The sequence below is a fragment of the Microtus oregoni genome, unplaced genomic scaffold, assembly GCF_018167655.1.
Source record: "Microtus oregoni isolate MIOR12 unplaced genomic scaffold, Mior012 000060F_001, whole genome shotgun sequence".
In the NCBI taxonomy this organism is placed as follows: Eukaryota; Metazoa; Chordata; class Mammalia; order Rodentia; family Cricetidae; genus Microtus; species Microtus oregoni.
This window is the reverse complement of record NW_024543836.1, coordinates 1138909-1159529: the sequence shown is the minus strand read 5'-3', so window position 1 is coordinate 1159529 and position 20621 is coordinate 1138909. Positions and strand designations below refer to the sequence as shown.

At 45.7% G+C, this 20621-nt stretch overlaps 1 protein-coding gene across 1 annotated transcript in view; it reads left to right on the top strand.

The window, feature by feature from the left end:
• LOC121439071 (dual 3',5'-cyclic-AMP and -GMP phosphodiesterase 11A) overlaps positions 1 to 20621 on the top strand; it is a 282745-nt gene that overhangs the window by 219232 nt on the left and 42892 nt on the right. The window contains exons 14-15 of the mRNA XM_041639564.1: positions 5476 to 5566; positions 8986 to 9086. Coding sequence (XP_041495498.1) covers positions 5476 to 5566; positions 8986 to 9086 — 192 coding nt within the window. The remainder of the gene's footprint in view (positions 1 to 5475; positions 5567 to 8985; positions 9087 to 20621) is intronic.

The window sequence follows — 20621 nt, the reverse complement described above, 5'->3', positions numbered from 1 at the left end:
GAATGCAGATGTAGAGAAAGTGGGAAACAAAATCAGGCATCACACCAGTCTCTCCCCATTGCTTTTCCTACTTCTGGGGCACTCCGCCCCTCAATCAAGACCTTTCCTGATGAAGCTCGTCGTTCTTCATTTTTGTTTCTTGCAAAAAACAGTCCCCAAGACAAGGAAAAGGATCATTTGTCTTTTCACTCTGCCAAGCCCTTGCCCTATCTTCTGTAGATAGTTTTGTCTCCGTTTCACAGCTTGTCCAAATTCATCCACCCAAATGCAGTATGGCAGCAATCGGAGTGAGCTCTCTGATTCCCAAACCATTCCTTACCTGCTGCACCAATGCAGTCAAAGACTTTGGGACATCTGTTTGGGGCTACTGACGTTGGGCTTTCAGCTTGTGAGCCATCTTGCCGGATAAGCTTTAGAAAACTAAAATATATCCTGACATCCAGCAACTCAAAATGTAGAGCATGTAGAACCGAACTGAATCTCTGCATTCAGTGTCTTAAACTTGCAAAAATGGCAATGAACACCCTGAAATCTCAGGTCCTGGGCTGAACGACTTTCACTGATATAGGGTAAGTAATAAGTTGCTGACACCGAACTGCTTTGTGCCCTCCAGCTCCACTCTCAACTCTCTGTACTCCAAGACGGTATGGACCATTTTCTCAGACCAAGTCAGCTTGCATCCAGCTCCCCAGCTCGTAGATGCCCATCAGCGCTTCCACTACCCCGTGAGGTCACATTTGGATTTACACCACCTAGGGCTAGCTCGGCCTCAGTGAAGATTCCGTTTGACAGTGGATGTCAGAGCAACTTTTAACACAGCTGTTTAGTGAGTAGAGTAAAATTTCCCCAGTGAGGGTACCGTTGTTTGAAATCCCTAAGAAGAAGCCTGTAACCTGTTCTCCGCCTTCATTCTTCAACGAAGGAGTTTTTTTGTGTTCAAGGCCTTGCACAAAGCATTCTGGGAAAAGTAGGAATTGCAGCAGACAATCCCTTTCCTTAAGCTCTGCATGCTCGAATCCCAGCTGTTCAGATGATTTGGTAACAGAGCTTACATGCTATGGTCATTATGTGGCAAAGCATAGGCTACCTTTTTTGTCATCTGTAGGCAATTAAAACACAAACAGGAGACTTTTAGCAAGGGACAAATTACTATATAAAATGCAAAATACCTCTACAATAAAAAAGCGTGACTTTAGAGCACCATTTGATTTATGCCCTTAGCCTTTCTGATAAGTGAGCCTTTGAATTTTCATATTTTATCCTTAATTTTTAAGTATTGGAGAGCATGCAGTGAATGATCAATAGGGAGAGAGGCCACCAATACCACCGCGCACTGAAATTACTCTCCTCTCTTCTCTCCAGGGACAGCATGGCCCACTCATCCCCCTCTCTATTACAGCTGCCCCCGATGATTAAATATCAGTACGGCACAGCTTTGTAGTATATTCTCCTAGGAGATTCCTTCCATTCATTTTTAGCATAATCTCTTACACTCATTTCTTGGGAATGAAAACCCATCTTGTCGCTTTCGGCCAGGTCCCAGAAGTGAAATACTGGGGCACATTAATCTGCCCTGACAGCCTAATCCCATTCCTCACCACCTCCCAGCAATTCCCAGCTTCCTAATTACCTTTCATAGTTTGCCTGTTTAAAGTTTCCTCGAAGCCCCGGCTGCAGGCCGCTGCTAGCTCTTTTTCTCAAAGAATATGCATATCCAGGCTGTGGGAAGGGCGCACTTTGGTGTGCACGGACTTTGGGTGTCTGCACGAAGCAATGAATGTCTGCAACAGAACTGCCCCTTTTACAGTTCCGTACATTTCTGTTCTGTGTAGCGAGAGTCTAAAAGTCAAAGGCGTCAGTATTTGGACTGAAGCAATAATGCACATCAGAAATTTTCACATTTATGAGTTACCATGTTTCCTCCCCCGCTTCCCAAGCACTCTGCATATGCACACGGACGCATATAAATATACATGATCATATTTCTGCAGCTACTGGGTATGTGCCCAAAGCCACTCATGACGGATATATTTAACATAGACAATCAAAATGAGACGCAGCATTAAAGTCAGTCTTATATGACTGATGGAAGGTTTCTTCATTTAAAAAGCGGGAGTATGTATCCATGCAGTGTTTTACATGAAAGACACGAGCTCTTCAGAGATGGCTTTATGGCCAGTTAAGGGTGCATAAGGTGCATATCGTGCTCCTCCCTGGAGAACCTTAGTGCTTGTGTTTACATATCAACGCCTACCATAAGAAGTTTGAGCTTTTAAAGCCAGCATTCCTCTGAGTTATTTGACATTGGAATCCTTTTTACTTCAGCTTGTCATATCTTTTGGCATTTCAAGTTAGTAATAGTCTATAGAATGTTTATTGAGAAAGTTTATCCCGACGGATGGGTTTATCTTCTGCCACTATATTTATTTTCTGTTTTGTGTAAAGTGGTGTTTGCTCAGGGTGTTCCTAGGACATCCACAGTATGTGAGATAAGAACATAAGAACACAGCAGAGTTCCTGGTGCGCCTTGGCCAGGAAAGAAGGCACCATGAGGTTTAGAAGTCTTAGAAGTATTGGTAGGAACCACACACAATAGTACAAGTCAGGGGTCCTTGTGGAACAGTATTTCTTCAGTGAATTTCCTGAGGTTAGTACTGGCTCCATTCTCCGATGCACACTAAAATGGCTCCTTACTTACAAGAAGAAGCTGAGTATTCTGGTACAGGACTGGACAGAGAAAGCATTCTACAGAAATCTGGTAGAGTGTGTGCTTCCTGAAGGTAGGCTCCACAGATTACATGTTTGTATTTCACGTTTCCGGGGCCTGACAAGATAACACTCATCGGTGCTTGTTGTCTACATTAGAGATACATTTTCATGCTCATTGAATGAATGAATGAATGAATGAATGAATTTCAGCGTCTTCCTGCACTGAAGCCACATTAGTATGGTTCAGTTTCAAAGTTTACACATTTTTTGTATCTAATGAATGTAAAACGGGATTACAGAAAGGCACAAATAGAGGATCTAATAATAAGACCCTGAGCACCCTGCTGGAGGCCAGCAGTTCTGAAGCCCAGTGAGCAGGGGAGGAAGGGCAGAGGAGAGCAAGCCTCAGTGAGCCTCCTATGGCGTCCTCTGCCCAAAGAAGGCACTAGCATCTTATCCATCATGAATGAAGGAAACACTAAGTGACTTGTAAGCATCTATAGCTCACCTCTCATGCGGTGAAAACCAACAGGATAAAGAGAGCTTAGACATCCCTCCTCTTCCCAGCCACTCTGTCCCCAGGACTCATACCCATGAGTGAAGAGTCCAGGAACAAGCCGGTTTACAGGAATGGAGGGGCTGGGAGCCTGGGGTTAACTGCTAGGCTAGCAGACTTCTAAATTGTGTTTTGGAAGCTCCTTTCATCGGCAGCCAACGGCCTTGTCAGAATAGAGGATCAAGTATCAGAAATGTGGGTTAGGCGTTTTATTCTCCCACTGCAGTGAGCAGCTTACAAATTGAGATTCAAACTCAGGCCTGATGCTGGCTGGCTCTGTGACCTTAGAAAACCTGGGAGTTTCTCTGAGCCTCTGTTTCTTTTGATTTAAAGTGAGAAAATAATACCTCTTTTGTAGTTGTTACCACAACTCGGTGGGGTTATACATCAAGGGGCAGTGTGACTCTCAGTGCGTGGTGGGCACTCGCGGATAGTGGCTGTTATTAGCAGGAATGTAATCATTATAAAACATATTACACACATATTTTTAAATATATGACATATATTTAAAATAAATATAATATGATACATATAAAATATAAATAAATACATGTATAAATTACATATATTATAAAATATGCTGACGCTGATATTACCGTCAGCCTCCTAGTTCAGCCATACCCTCTCCACACAGCACCACGAATGAGTTACTTTTAAGCACCCACTCCGTGTCAGGCACACAGAAGCTCAGCATCCAAGTCCAAGCCACGCTGTGTGTTTTTGCCATGGAAACGCCTTCTATGTAATGACAAAGGACGGCCGACCTTCAGTGTTAACCCACCAGTGAGACTAGCCTGACCTCTGCCCACTCACTAGATGACGTAGCGGACTTAGGCAGGACTTAAGGAGATAACACATACCCAACTAAAATCTAGTTCCCTCCTTCATCATCCTCTTCATTACAAGCTCTCTTCCACCTGACCTTCCTGCTACTCAGGATGCAGTAGCGCTGAGCCTCCCCAAGGATCACGGGTCCTCTGCACCCCAGAACTGACAGTGACCTCAGGTTGTCGGGAGCCAGGCAGCCTGGGATGGAAATCCTTCTTGTGTACGGGTGCCGGTGCCACCTTTCATTCTCTCACTGGCAGGATCAGCTCCAAGATGGCAATCTCTGTCATTTGCAAGTTAAAGCCAAACTCTCCTCAGGAACTCCCTACAGTAAGCCAGCAAAGAACACGGGGACCTGAATGGGTCCTCAGCAGAGGCCTAGAACGGCTGTTTGATTCCTTGTGTCTCTCTTGGCCCCTAACATGCTCAAACTCCAACTCCGAAGAAACAGCTGAGGTGAACTGTTGGAACCCTTTAAATGCCTCACTGGACTGGCCTTGTTGAGGGGTGGACTGTCCTACATACGTGAAATTTACGGATAACTCAAAGGAACCCCCACCCCAGGTATCAGTGAACACTGTGTTCATTTAAAATGGAAATGTCCATGTGCATTTTAATTATCTATTAATAATAAATATAGACTCCTATCTACTTCCTATCTGGCACTATGACAGGCACCTTCAAGCATTCCATTGTCCCCTCATAAACAACAGAAGATGCGGACAGTGCTGGCAAGATTTAAGAGACAAAGAAACTGAGCCTTAAAATCAAGTAATAGCCTAAGGCTAGGTACGGAAGGAAGAGCTGTGACTTCAGATCCAAGGAGCTCTCTGATCTTCTATGCTAAGATGTGCCTTGTGGCTGAATTGACACTAACAGAGGGTTGTTAAAAACACATGCAGAGTAGATAACAAAGAGTGTGGAATATTCTCCAAGTCTTCTTGTGGAGAGTCAGGCATGTCTGATAGGAGAAAGTTCCTGTGTATATTTAGATCTATAAGGTTTAGTTCATGAAGCCTTATATGGATCACAGAGGCAAAGTTATACACACACATGCACATATACACACACATACATACATACATACATACACACACACATATACACACAGCCCTTCGTATCTGTACTGCCGCTGCCTGTTCTACTTTTTCTCAGAATCACATCTTGTCCCTCGTCAGTCTGTAAACTGCTTAAAGACAAGGACTGTGGCCTGTGAACTATTTATCATCCACGGCATCCAGCCTAACACGTAAAAAGGTCTTGAAAAGTTTGCTTAAGGGGCAAACGAAGTCCACAGCAATTACGGAGAAAGCATTTGCTCACGGTCTGCCACCAAAAGTGGTTAAGATGAGGGGTCCTGCCTACTTGGTCTTCTCTTTCAGGAGTGACTCTGCGCTGGCCCAGCTCTACGGGACATCGGCCACCTTAGAGCATCACCATTTTAACCACGCTGTGATGATCCTTCAGAGTGAGGTGAGGCCTGCTCCGCTTCTATCCTTGACAGAAGGCCAACTGCATGGTCCGCGCTCCCCGATGTGCCTGATGAAACTCACAGAAGTGGGAGCCCATGTTTACATTAAACTCAGACCCCGGTGCCTTGCGTGAACCTTTCCCATGCCAAAGACCTTGTTCCAGGTCTTCCCGAGCTGCTTGGAGGTTTTGCAGGTTTTGCAGGTGCAGGATCACTTACGGGGTACCAGGTGGAGGTTGCCTATTGCCAGAGCATCATCATCTTGTCTTTCTTGAAGGATGCAGTCTTGGTTTATGACAGAGTGATCCAACTTTCCATTCTGTGGAACCCAACACCATGCAAAGAGATGGTAAAAACAGGAAGAGCCAAGCTTTGATAGTGAAACTGAGGTGCTTATAAAAGACAAAAGAACTGAAGTTTTTGGTAGGGCTGCATTTGAAAGCGAGAAATGGCTACTAACCCCAAGGCCGGGGCTAAAGCCATATGCCTTATTTTGCTTTCTGCAGCAACGCGGGACTCAAAAGGCATTGGAGTATCGACTTATCTCTCTCTGCAGAGAAAAACAGAAACCCACTGACTGACTCTGGCTGCAGCAGCTGAGTTTTTAACTTGCCAGGAAAAAAATCTGTTTAATTTTATGAAGGCATACAGACCTTTTTTTTTTTTTTTTTTTTTTTTTTTTTTTTTTTTTTTTTTTTGGCCAGGAAGGGATTGTCTGTCCCCTGTTATTTTTCAGCTCTCTGGCTATGCCATTAATTATTATTATTATCGTCATTAAAGCTCTGTTTCACTGGAATGGCATCATTAAATATGGAGAGGGTTTTTTTTTTTTTTTCTCCTCTAGACTATCTTGAGGAAACCTGTCTTTTGTAATATCACCAAAGCCTTCAGCCTCATAACAGAGACCCACCACTCCAGAGCCTGAATGTGGGCTCGGGCAGGGCAGCCTGCCAGAGGCGCTGTGTTTTCATTTAGGATAAAGCTCCTAAGTAAGGGCCTTGGGAACTGGTGGAGCCAACTTCCTGTCGTCTGTGGCTCTGGAATATGAAAGCCACATGTGAGCTGAGAGCCAGGAGGAGGCAGGGGTGGCAGGTGCTTTTGTTTAGCTTGTCTTTTCCCTGGTTGGAAAATGTGATGAGTCCCTACCTCTGACTCCAGAGAGCCACCTTCATAGTGATGGGGATCATAAACAGCCTAGCGCCCTTAGGTCCGGGTCTTCTCACCGGGACACATTGGTCAGCCTCTGCTCCAGTTTCTTCCCAGTGACAATGACCAGTGAACACAGAAGTGGACAATGAGTCTCAGGCCCCACGTCCACTCCATTCTGCCACCAGGAAGGCATGTCATGCCTATCCCATGTTCTTATTTACACAGACACGCAGAGCTTAGAGGTCTTGAAGAAGCTAACCTCAAGCCTTTCTTTCTCTACCCCTGGATTTCCCATCCTGCTGTTCTTGCTGGTTTCCTACACCTAGGGCTGTTTCCCTAAAACCTAGTCTCTCACAGTATTTGTGAGAGACTCATTACCACTTAAGGGTCAAACCCTGAGGTGCTCTTCAAGGTTAATTTGCATATTCAATGATGCCCTGGGGCAAACTAACTTTTATAAGTGAAAGCTGATTTGGCTGGCTTTGTATTCCCCAAGAACAGCACTATTTACCCTTAAAAGCAGTAAAAGGCGAGTCACAAAAAAACAGGACAAATTCAGGTGAGTGCCCTTGTCTGAAGGCAAGCTTCTACTCAGCCTTGCTCCGAAGGCTGCCTTGCTTTTCCCAAGTGAAGGTGCTGAATCCAGGTGACCATTTTTCCAAACATTGTAAACTACTTTTTCCCAGGCTCCAGAATGTTTGCTTGTAACTGTCCCATGAGAGGATGCCTGTACAGAATCCTGGTCCAGCCTTCCTCGAATTCTTTGTCCTCCTAATCACTGAATTAAAGGCCTAGAAGAGTTCATTTAAACTGACTATTAATATTGGACTTGGTCCCAGGTGGAGCCAACACCCTGCAGTCAGGAGGGGAGGGCTCGCCTGAAGAAATAAATCAGCTCAGCGAAGCAAATTATTACCTGACGCTTGATTCAGATGAAATTGCTAATTGATATTCTGGTCCCCTGGATAAATTAATTTACCTCTCGTGGAAAATAGTTTCTTCTTGAAAAGTCGCTTGCCCCTTTCCTTCCCCACCAACCTTTGGCTCTCAGTTCTAGGTTCAAAGTGATCCAGTTCCCGGGTCCCATGCTTATGAGTTCATAGTTCATGCTAAGAAAAACAGACAAAAAAAAATCCTGTTTCAGCACGCGTGTGGAGTAAATGATGGTCGCACTGCTGAAGGGTTTCCACCTTGCTAACAGCAAGCCCTGGGGCTGCCGAGTGAGTCTTCTAGAAGAAACAAGAATGTTCTCTGGTAGCATGGAGGTGAAGTTGTATTGCAGTTTTTGTTTGGTAGAAGTCATCGTTAGAGCCCCTTGCACCCAGATAATGGCTTCTCCATTCTAGCTGTTCAAAACTTAATCCAGCACAGGCGCCAAGGCCAGCTGGCCTGGGTCTGAAAAAGCATGGGATAAATCCGGACTAGCTGAACATAGCGGACAATGAGGAATACTGAGAACTCAAGAACAATCGCAGTTGGTTTTTGATCCTACTACACGTACTGGCTTTGGGGGAGCCTAGGCAGTTTGGATGCTCACTTTACAAAACCTGGATAGAGGTGGGCGGTCCTTGGGCTTCCCACAGGTCAGGGAACCCTGATTGCTCTTCGAGCAGATGAGGGAGGGGGACTTGATCGGGGGGAGGGGGAGGGAAATGGGAAGCGGTTGTGGGGAGGAGGCAGAAATCCTTAATAAATAAATAAATTTAAAAAAAAAAAAGCAGCCTGACAGCTCAGTGTGGGGTTCCTCACTTCAGCAGGGAGCCAGGTCTTTGAGTGGCATCCCCTGGTCACTGAAGGTTGTTTACCTACGTCCTAGCCTCTTCTAGTAAAGGTATTAAAAGTTAATAGTGTCCCAGGCAGTCATGACTGTCCAAAATGTCTCTATTTGCTCCCAATGCTTCCATTGTCTAAACCTCCCCCACTGAGACACCATAGTCTAATGGCTTTTGCTCTTTCTCAAAGTCACTTGTCGCCACAGCAAGGGTTTCTAGATTGCCAGCTAAATCTTTCCTAGTAGAAGCAGTATTTCTTTGGGGATCAGAAAGATTCCCAAGTGTTTATCTCACTTCCCCACTCCACTCTGTACTTCTATATCCATCTAATACAAAGATAGAAATGAAAATGAATATATATATATATATATATAGCAAAAACCCTTACCAAACTTTAAATTTTGTTCACGTTCTGATCATCTTTAGAATATAGATAAACCCTGCAGTCATCAACTCCAGGTGGAATGGTGTGTTTGTGACTTTCTGCCTTCTCATTGCAGGGTCACAACATCTTCGCTAATTTGTCCTCCAAGGAATACAGTGACCTCATGCAGCTTCTGAAGCAGTCGATACTAGCCACCGACCTCACGCTGTACTTTGAGTAGGTATTGGAACTTGGTCTATTTGACAGATGGATACTAACACTCCATCTTTAATTAACATCTGGGTCCATACTAAATGTTGCATTAAATTATTCCAGCTTTGCTATCTGTCCTTCCCTTAGCTAAACTCAGCTCATTGGGACAGTTTCTGCACTCTAAAAATAATTCAGGATGCTAGTGACCAATCTGAAGTCTTCCTTATGCTGATGAGCCTTCTTTGGATCTCAGGACTCTGAAGCCAAGTGCTACCGGGGATATTTCATATGCTGCCTGCGACAGCAATTTCCAGTATTATTTGTTTCTGTAATGGTGCTGATGGTGCTGATGAACTATGTTCACGGATGGAAGCGTGATTAGACACTTAAGCCTGTGTTCCTTACCCTCCTCCCTGGTTTGTGCTTTGAACAGCAATCTGTCCTCTGTTCTGCCAGTGGTCACCAAAGGCTGTGGTCTTTTCTAGCTTTCCTGACGTAAAAGGCTTGCCGATGTCTTGTGCCAGTTCCTACTCTTCGCTTCCCCAACACCCAGGTGTATTTCTCCTTTTCCAGATCTGCTGTAAATTCCAGTCCTCCCCTCTTTGAGTTCTGTAACTCATGTTCTGTTCTCTCTACTGAGATTGTCTTCCTGACCTCTCGTCTGTGTTACCCTGATGTAGGTTAGCTGCAGGGAGGGGGTCTGAAATGCTTCATTCTAACTCCCAGCATTGTGGACACTTATCCCTGCCTTCCAGCCATTAAGGAAACCTTAAACTTAGCTTGACAGGCAAAATCCTTCCTCATTGCCCCCTCTCTATTTTCCATTCTTTTTTTAAAAAAAAATGTTTATTATTTAATTATATGTATATATGGATATATATATATGGGGGGTTCATGAAAGTAAGTGTTGTGCCCCTGGAGACCAGAAGCACAGCTGTGGGTCACTAGATATAGGTGCTGGAAACCTAACTCTGGTCTTCTGCATGAACAACAGTCTTAACCACTGAGCCATTTCTCTAACCCTACTTTTCCCTTGCACTGTTATCTTTCAGTTCTCCCCTATAGCACCTGTCTGCCTTGACCATACCTGACTACATATTATCCTTTGAAACAATGCCATGTCCCTTATACCACAATCACAGCATATCATCGTTCCTACGTAGAATCCCATCCCCACACCTGCTCCACCCTCTGTCTGAACTGACTCATCCTTTTGAGTCCTACTGGACCTTCACACCTCATTAGTTATAATTAGGTTCAGTGGTAGGAAATAGAAAACCCAAAGCAGCAGTTCTCCGCTGCATACAAGAAGTACAGAGACCCACCCACTGAGACAGTGGGGCTGATCTATTGGGAGCTCACCAAGGCCAGCTGGACTGTGACTGAAAAAAGCATGGGATAAAACCGGACTCTCTGAACATGGCGAACTATGAGGGCTGATGAGAAGCCAAGGACAATGGCACGGGGTTTTGATCCTACTTCATGTTCTGACTTTCTGGGAGCCTAGCCAGTTTGGATGTTCACCTTCCTAGACCTGGATGGAGGGGGGAGGACCTTGGACTTTCCACAGGGCAGAGAACCCTGACTGCTCTTTGGACTGGAGAGGGAGGGGGAGAGGAGTGGGGGGAGGGGGAGAAGGGTGGGAGGAGGGGGAGGGAAATGGGAGGCTGGGAGGAGGTGGAAACTTTTTTTTTTCTTTTTCTCAATAAAAAATTTAAAAAAAAAAAAAGAAGCACAGAGACCCACAACCTGCTGCTGGTGTGGTGGCCAATGAAGTCCTCACGGACCAGGTCTCTTCTCTCTTCCTATGACATCGGTGTCTACCTGTTAGTCAGGGACAATTGCTCAAGTCCCAGTGTGGCTGCTCACCTTCAGGTCAACAAGAAGATGGGATAAAGGAGGAGGCCAGCGGTAGCTCAGGCCGTCTTCCAAGGCGCTCTGGAAGCTGCCACTTACTACTTCCGCCTACATTTCACTAGTCAGAATTTGGTTTCGTGGCTACATCTAGCATCGGAGAGTGTAGGGAAGGAAGACCTTGCTCTGAATAACCTTGGTATCTAGTGACAGTGGAGAGGGCAAGAAGGGATACTAGTGAAGACAATGGGCTGTCCACGCCTCAGGCATTTATTACTGGATTATTGCACGGGACAGTGGACGGAGTAAAGGCTGTGAGTATTAGTGGCCGGGATTTATATTTCCTTCTGTCATCTCCATTAAGTCTGGTGACATGAAAGTTCACTCTCCCTTCTCCTTGCGATTTTCATGATATGTCATGTCTCTAAAGGGTCAAATAGAAAAGGAGAGGGCACACCACAACTGACAAGAGTAGCCTATGGAGGTGGCTGAGTGAGGTGGCGGATGACCCAGCTGGGTAGCCATAAGGGGCAGGGCTCTCAGAGGAGGAGGGTACGGAAGAGCGGCCACTCAGCAACGCTTTGGTGAAGCTTCACGCCCAAAGCGCCATGAAAGGTGGACGTAGCACTCAAATCTTTTCTTTTTTTGCTTTACATTTTTTTCATTTTGTGAACCAACCCCAGTTCTCCCTCCCTTCTCCTGCCTCCCCTGCCTCCCCTCACCCTAACCCCATCCATTCTTCAGAGGTGGTAAGGCCACCCATGGGGAATCAACAAAGTCTGGAATATGCAGCTGAGGCAGGACCAAGACCCTCTCTGCTACATCAAGGGGAGCGGAAACTATCGCGCCCTAGGCCAGGGAGGAAGCAATATATCTCTTGAAACATCTACGTGGTTAGGCCGTGTCTTGGCACCTTGTGTCTTGGCACCTTGTGGTCAGGTCATTCTGAGAACTGTATCACAGCTGTCTGTGCAGCAAGCTGTTTTGGCAGCAAGCTGTTTTTGCAGAGAGGATGAGGAAGATTGGCCAATACTTTAGGTCGGGGGGCTTCTTGGTCCCCAACAGTATCCCTCCATAGGGAATGGGCTCCAAAAAGCCAGTTCATGTACCCAGGATAAGTCCTGGTCCCACTGCCAGGGGCCCTCCCAACAGATCAAGCCATGTAACTGTCACCACATTCAGAGGGCCCAGTTCAGTCCCATGCAGGTTCCCCAGCTCTCAGTCCAGAGGCCGTGAGCTCCCACTAGCTCGGTTCAGCCGTCTCTGTGGGTTTCCCCATCATGGTCTTGATCTCCCTTGCTCTTACGAACCCTCCTCCCTCTCCTCAGCTGAACTCCAGGAGCTCAGCCCAGTGCCTGGCTGGAGGCACTCAAATCTTAGACAAGGAGATTGCCGGCTACTCAGTTTACAGAGCACTGAGAAGCCCTCCCCCACTGGGAGCCAGCTTGTGTGTCTCTCCGGGAAAAGCCCAAGAAATGAAAATGGGGGTTCTGCCCTGGGGAGGACAAGCAGGTCTCAAACAGGGGTTCAATGAGATGAACCAAGACTCTGGATTTTCTCAAATGAAAGTCCAGAACCCAATCACTCTGAAGTTTTTAGGGGGTCTATAAACCACATGCCAAAGCTGTCAACTTCAAAGTCATAATAAACAACTGGTGTGTGTGTGTGTGTGTGTGTGTGTGTGTGTGTGTGTGTGTGTTTAACCCATTAAATTTTGGAAATACACTTAGATGGGATTTTTTTAAATCAAAAACTCAAATTTAACCAGACTTTCTTTTATAGTGAACCTCCCTCCTTCTCTTCCTCCCTCCCTCCCTCCCTCCCTCCCTCCCTCTCTCTCTCCTTAATTAGTCTTTTAATTCCTGACTGGGACACACAAACAGTTAACCAAAGATCAGAGAGGCTTTATTACCTCTAATGAAAAACAGACACCAAAACAGAAAAGGAAAAGAAAAAGCACCACAGAGAAAACCCAGTTGTTCATCCATTAAACAATAGTAGGCTCCTTTAAGGAATAGCAGGCGGAGGTATGACGAAGAAAGCGCTTGAAAATGGAAGCGTGATGGTTACAAGAAAAAACCAAAGCTTCGGGGGGGATCAGTCAAAAGACTAAGGGCAACAAGGCGCGCCTTTCTCGCAGGCCTTTTGGAGCTCTTAGATTTGCTAACCACACACCTGTTCTCCATCTCACAAATACAGAGGTTTCCATAAAGGACCGGCGAGATGGTTGGCAGGTAGAAAATGTAGGGGAGACTGCGGTTTCCTTTCTGCCCTCCCAGACCCGAATAATCACACAGAAGCCATATTAGTCACAGCACTGTTCGACCAATGACTCGGGCATATTTCTATTAATCTGTGTATGGCCAGGAGGCTGTGGCTTACGGGGAAGGTCCTTCTTCTTCTGCAGCTACAGTTACATGCTGTCTCCCAGATGCCGCCCACTCTCTCTCTCTATCTCTGTTTGCATTTCCCACCTGGCTTTACTCTGCTAAGCCACTGGCCCGAACAGCTTTATTCATCAACCAATAAAAGCAACATATATACAGAAGGACATTCCACGCCAAGAAAATAGTGGCTGCTCTAACTGACTACCTGGGTTTGATCTCCAGAATCTGCATGCTAAAAGAGAGAACAACTTCTTCAAGTTGTCCTCCGACCTCCACACATGGACCATGGCAAATGTATGCACACACACGCGCGCACGCACACACACACAATAAATGTAAAAGAAATTTTAAGGAATCTTATATACTGTGCTGTCCACCTTGTTATTTGAGACAGAGTTTCTTATTGGCTTGAACTTACCAAGTAAGCTAGACTGGCAGGCCAGCAAGCCCCGAGCCCCTCTCTCTTTAGCTTCAGCACAGCAAGTGAGCCTCATCACACCTAGCTTCATAGCATGGGGCCTGGGACCTGAACTCAGGTTCCCATGTTTATGTGATGCATACTTTATTATCTCCCCAGCCCAAAAATACTGATATTGTTAAAATAAAAAATGTGTATTTTAGAAGCCCCAGGCTCTGTTGCTAGCTAGCTATGTGTCATCAAACATGATACTTCCCTCTGAGATGCCTTCCTTCATGTATAGAGTGGCAATAACATACTGTGCATATATTAAACATCTTATGAGTGGTGACGACGGCCTCATTGCTTTACAATCTACTTATCCCACATGTTCCGTGGCCCTCAGGATACCTTCACTATCATGGCCTCCCATCTTTTTCTAGACTGATAGTCCTGGATTAGGATTTATGAGAAATCCATAGCACAAGGTTTTTTGGTTTGGAGGTTTGTTTTTTGTAGTTGTTTTGTTTTATTTTTTTTCCTGTCTGGCACTTGCAAGATCTTGTGTTAATTTTTTTTTCAAAATAGAAGCATTTTCTAAACCAAGTTTCCAAGTAACTCTTAAAGGGACAAAGAGGGGGAAGCCACCTTCAGCTCCATTTATCAAGCTGTGTCCGGGATGTGAGGAATCACTGAGTGCTGCGGGAACGCTGACAGGGAAGTTGGTTGGGAGTCCTTTGCTCATTACTCTGCTCTTATCTTGACGCTGCAGCCCCGGCTAATGTTCACTGACTCCCACAGAAGTGCCTTGCTCCTTCTGCCAGCATGATTGTTTGTGAGGTTCTGAATAGCTCATTCTCTAATCTAGAGCTCCAGGGGACTGATCCACATGCTGGTCTGAAGTTGTGTTAAAGTATGGCCGTATTTCCCGTCCAAACGATCCCTCAGGCTAATGAGGAAGAAAGAGCTTACGATGTACACCGCTATCCAGGTGCTTGTATTTCACCAGTCAGAGAACTGGAAGGCATATTGGAGATGCCACCAGCCGCTTCGTCCCCTCTCTTTTGCAGACCAGGCACTCTTGGTTGAACGGTATTGCTTGGGTCACAAAAGGAATTATTGGCAAAATATGAACCCATACTCCCTGTTTCAGGGTGTTTCCCACATCCTCTCTCTAACAGATGAGTCAAGAAACAATTCCATCTGAACTGTAGCACATGCTACAGCAACACGACCCAACTTAGGGAATGTCAGTTACCTCAACTGATTAACTGACTTGGTCCCCTAAGCTCCTTCCCAAAAGGCAGTTGGAGGCAAAGGCCTGCATTCATTTAGTTTAATTTTGAAAATAACACCAAAGATGACAGTGGGTGAAGAGCTGGGTCCAGGAAGCTCCTGTGAGGCTGTATCCCTTGCTGGCCATGACAACGGTCAGCCGGGCTGGAACCTAAAGGGATCACCTGAAACATCTCATAGGTTGTATCTCCAAATTGGCCTCCAGCCTCCATCCTCGTGAGCCTAAATTTGCCCCAAACCTCAAAACCTCCTGTGCATTTCCAAGCTGTACGTCCTCGGGGCCTGGAAATCCCCACAGCAGCTGGAGAATGGTAGGGGCAAGAGGATACAAGGGGCCCCTCTGACTGATTCTGGAGGTCTAGTTACCGTCTGTTCTTCTGCCCTGGCTGCTCAAACGAGACTTTGTGGTCGACGCGGGTGTGGTGTCACAGGCCCGTGATCCCAGCACTTAGGAGGCTGGAGTAAAGTGAACTTGAAGCCAGCTGGACTACATAGAAAAACAAAGTAAAAATAAAAAAAAAAAGCTACGGCAGGATTGATCAAACTATAAAGGAAGCCACTCCAGAAATGATCAAATGGACAGGAAGTGGATCCCACCTTTAGAGAAGGCTTCACAGCTCACACTTAGGGGCAAGAATTCCTGTCATGATCCAGAAAGGGAAACACAAGAGATACATAGAATTGTATAGACACCCAAGCAACCACAAGACTCGTGATTTCATTTCCAACAGCTTTGGGAATCCTCGTGCCTGTATGCCACAAGCTGAACAGGAAAGGACCCGTGGGACTACGGCACAAGAACAAACAGGTGAAAGCCTTGCTGTGGACAGCTAGCTTCTCACCCTACTGCTGGGTTCATTATTCAGTCTGACTTTTCAACCCACGAAAACTCGGCTCTTGCTGATCGGTGTTTCGGTAACTGACTTCCTGTGCCTGGTCCCGAGTCCTCCATCGAATAATTCTTCTCTAATTAAATATTCTTTTTGCCAGCACAAGCAGAAATTAGATCTGTGTCAGGAGCCAGCCTCATGTCACTTTAACCTTTCTCTGCCTTGGTTTTCTCGTCAGAAATAGGAGTTGGGGCGTTTTACCCAGGCCCATTTGCCAGGGGCCCAGTGTGACAGTCAACGGAGATTACCTATAGGAAAGAGCTCTGGTAATTTAACGCACTTTATAAAAAAGAAATCATTCAGCCAGAAACTTCATAAAACACACGCCGTAAAAGATGACACTGGCACGGGCAGAGAGAGGGAGAGAGCTGCAGTCGCAAATGTTAAAACTCCAGAGATGTTACTGATGCCCCGCGGTATCTGTGCTGTTTCCAGCCAGCAAAGAGGAGCTATTGCCTCTCCAGCAATTAGTGATGGAAACAGCAGTGATGCGTCCCCAGTTCTCACAGAGGAGCGAGGCACACACATGACCTGTTTAACTCTAGAAGCAGTCAGAGGAGACAGGTAGTCTTCTGAAAGATAAAGTGTGTTGTTGGGTTTTTATTTCGTGTATGTGTCTGTCTGAGTGTGTGTGTGCGGGCACGCAGGTGCATCTGTGTGTGTCTGTGTGCGCAAGCATGTGTGTGTGTGTGTGTGTGTGTGTGTGTGTGTGTGTGTCTGCAAGGAGGGCAGAGAACAACTTGGTGTGATCCATTCTCTCCTTCCACGCTGTGGGTCTGAGAAATCAAACTCAGATGATCAGGCGTGGCCTCAGCTGCCTTTACTTCCTGAACCCATTAGATAGATACAGATAATCTTGTTAACGTCATTGTAGGCATGGGGAAGCTGAGGACCGGAGAGCATCAGTAAATTGGACAAGAAGTTGGATTCCAGACTGATTTAATCCTCCTGCCATTCTCTCTGTCGTTATTTGATTCGTAGTTTAAGAGTAATGAAGGGAAACTATGGCCCAGTCCTTGGAACACGTAGGCACCAGTGACAGTAGTACTCCGGCCTACATATGCTTAGGTTTCAAACACAGGTGCCGCCCGGTACTGCTCTACGCCCCAGAGCGACTCTATGTCCAGTTAGCAAAATAATAACAGGGGCTGGAGAGATGGCTCAGTGGTTAAGAGCATTGCCTGCTCTTCCAAAGGTCCTGAGTTCAATTCCCGGCAACCACATGGTGGCTCACAACCATCTGGAATGAGGTCTGGTGCCCTCTTCTGGCCTGCAGACATATACACAGACAGAATATTGTATACATAATAAATAAATAAATAAATATTAAAAAAAAAAATAATAATAACAGTAGGTTCTCCTCTAGAGCATTAGACCTCGCTAGCCTTAGGTCCTGGGCCGAGTTCACACTACCAGGCGTGAGCTTCCTGCTGTGCTGCAGGCCTTAAATCCAAACAAAGCGTCACTGGTTAATTTCATAACATCCATACCACTCTGGCGTCAGTGGGTGCACTTGTCCAGATTGGTCGTTATTGTAGCTCACAGAGCTGATGACTTCCCCGCCTCAGCAGGCCATACAGCACCTTCTGTCACCGTGGAAGCTGTGCACCTTTCTGGAGCCCTTAAACTCGACATACTGCCCGGCATAATGAGTTCCCCAAATATCAACATTTGACTTTGGTTTCCCATATTAAGCTATAGGCAGAGAGTCTTCTCTCCATCTGACAGACTTTCTGTGGCCATGCCATCCTAAATGTACCCAGTCTCGCCCGACAGGGGTGCCTAGGCTTACAGAGAATAATTACCTAGAGCTCCTCACATAGGCTCTGACAGATCTCCGTGACAAATAGTTAAATAATTGCCTCAGACTATTATTTAAACTGGAAATTACTAAACAATTCAGATTTTATGCAGCCACTCAGGTGCCCAGTGCCTTTTTAGATTGGTTCTATAAATTAATCAGATGACTCTTCGGTCTGAAAATTGCCACCTCCTCTTGTACCCTACCAACACCCTTCGTCAGCAAGTATGGGAGCTGTCCAAGCAGATGGTTTCTGTGCCATTGTCCTTACAAATGGAGGCGGTTAGAAGCATGTCTCAAAAGCATCCGGTGACAGTCGTAGGGACTGAATGATTCTGGGTTGTTTAGAAGAATAGTTTAACCTTCCTTTGAAAAATTGCAGTAATATCAAGATAAATTATTAAAATATACGGTCGGATTTCAACAAATATTGCTACTGCTATTCAGACAGAAATATTCACTCATTAATCATGCAGTGAGTGTTTATTAAGACCCCACTGTGTTCTGTGCTTTTCAGCTCCCACAGTTGCCTGTATTCAGCCAGCCACAGATCTGGAAAGAAGAAACTAATGAACAATAAGATGTTAGTGACCAGTGGCGCTTAACCCACCACTGTCTCTCAAATATTTTTGTATTTTTTTTTTTTTTGGTTTTTCGAGACAGGGTTTCTCTGTGGCTTTGGAGCCTGTCCTGGCACTAGCTCTTGTAGACCAGGCTGGTCTCGAACTCACAGAGATCCGCCTGCCTCTGCCTCCCGAGTGCTGGGATTAAAGGCGTGCGCCACCACCGCCCGGCTAACATTTTTGTATTTTGACAGAGCCTGAGGAGTTATTCCACGAGAACACTTCCAGCGTTAGGGCAGAAGGCCTGCGGTAGGTGGACAGGCAAAGATTTTAGGAGTTCCTGATAGATTTCAAACTGCCATTAGACAGCTCACAGACTTATCCCCCTTCCAACGATAGGATGATGGGATAAAAATTGGGAAGTCCCATGCTGTCTTTATGCCAGGCGTTGTGCTACATAGAGAATATGTAAGCAGGAAAAGTGTGGCTCTTCCCCGTAGGGATCCAGATCCCCATGCAGTGACTGCGGCAAGCCCCGCCATTGCATTTCTTTGTCCTGTGATTGTGATTTGGTCGAACTGCTGGGCTCTTGTGTTATCTCATCTTCCGACTTTTCAACATTTAGAGTAATTACAGCCCTTTGACTTGCTGTGGTATGCCGATTTACTCATAGTATTGACAACTCCGCAGTATCAAACGTGTGATGTCATCTGGGATCTTACAGGGCCCAATGCTAGTTTAAACCGAAGAGAAAATTCACTTAAAAATTAAACATACTCAGGTGCAGTTGTGCACTCCTGTGACCTCAGAAGGCTAGGGCAGGGCAATCTCAGGTCTGAGGCCAGTGTGGGTTGTGTATTGAGACTCCTGACTCAAAAAGAAAACAATAAAATAAGAAAACTTTTCCTTTGGTTATAACCATTGAAATTGTCACCTACCTTTTGCTTTTCTAGTCCCCTTTCCAAGGTGTTTTGCCAAAGTCCAGAAATCTTTTCAGGATCCACATTTTAAGAGATTAATTTTATTTAAAATGTAACCGTTGATTGGTTAATTGATATGTGCGTGGTGTGTGCATACAGTGTGTGTGTAAGCAAACGTGTGTGCAGCTGATGTGTGTTTAGGTAGAGGCCACTGGGAATGCCTTATCTCTTGGAGTCACAGGCATCTGTGGGACACCCAGCTTGTTATGTGGGCGATGCCATCTGATTGAGCAGCAAGTGCTCTTCACCACCGAACCATCAAACCAGTCCAGGGGTCTGCGGTTGAGATGAACTGTAGATACATGGCTTCCTGGGAGAACACTGTAAGGACAGGTGCCATCCTGTCGCCTGCCCACTCATACCACTTCATGACCCCACCTGGTGAGTCTGGAGCTGGCATTGTAGGGAAGACCTAATTTTGCCTGTCACTGAAGCAACAGAACTGCCTCACCTCCATAGACTTCCTGAAGATTCAAAGGCATTACCTAAATACAATGTTTGTACATGATATTATACGCGTACACATTCTATATTTTGTAAATATATATATTTACAAAAATACCGATAAAAAATGTACACAGAAATGACAGTTTCTCATCTTGTAATGCCTTGAGGATATCCACAAGCCAGGAAGGCTCTCAGCTCAGTGACGGATGCCGGATGGGTAATCTCTGGGATTATTTTTGAGAATGATTTTAGTAGTTCTGTTCGAATGATGCCCTTTTTTTTGAAGACTGCTATTTTTCTGAGTGGCACATATGTCAGTAGAGCAGAATAAAAGCCTAATAAAAGCATACCTGATTATAAATGAGATTTTCCAGTAAGTTGCTTTTCACTAGCTAGGGCGCTTGGCATCATCCCTGAGTGCCAGGGTTCCCAACAATCTGCCTGAGAAGTTAATGACATATTCCCCCGTGACAAAGAAGTCTGGTCCAAGGGTAGTATATAGTTTTGTGGGTTTTTAAATATTCATTTTAACAGTCTCTTGTTCCTGGAAGTGTTCCTCTCTCATATCATTTCCTACATGCCGCTGACTGTGCCATCTATACGCACAGATACCTATAGATGCTGAAAGAGCCAGCTACGGGGGGATTAGACTCATCTCCCAAATACACAGGGAATTTCCCATGCTGCTTTGTTAGTGTTGTCACAGAGAGAGAGAGGGCAGAAACAGCGCCTGCAGCTGTGAACCACCTGACATAGGACAGCCGCAGCCCCCTTTGGAGCCCCCCTTCTCCATTCTGTTGGTGACAGAAGTTTCTGTCAGGATTGGTACTGTCTAGACCCAGCATCCTATGATCTCATCATCTTCCGTGAAGCTTGGCAGCTGAGACTGAGCATAAACTCACAACACCAAGGGCTACCTGGTCCCAACAGACTGGCCTTAAGAC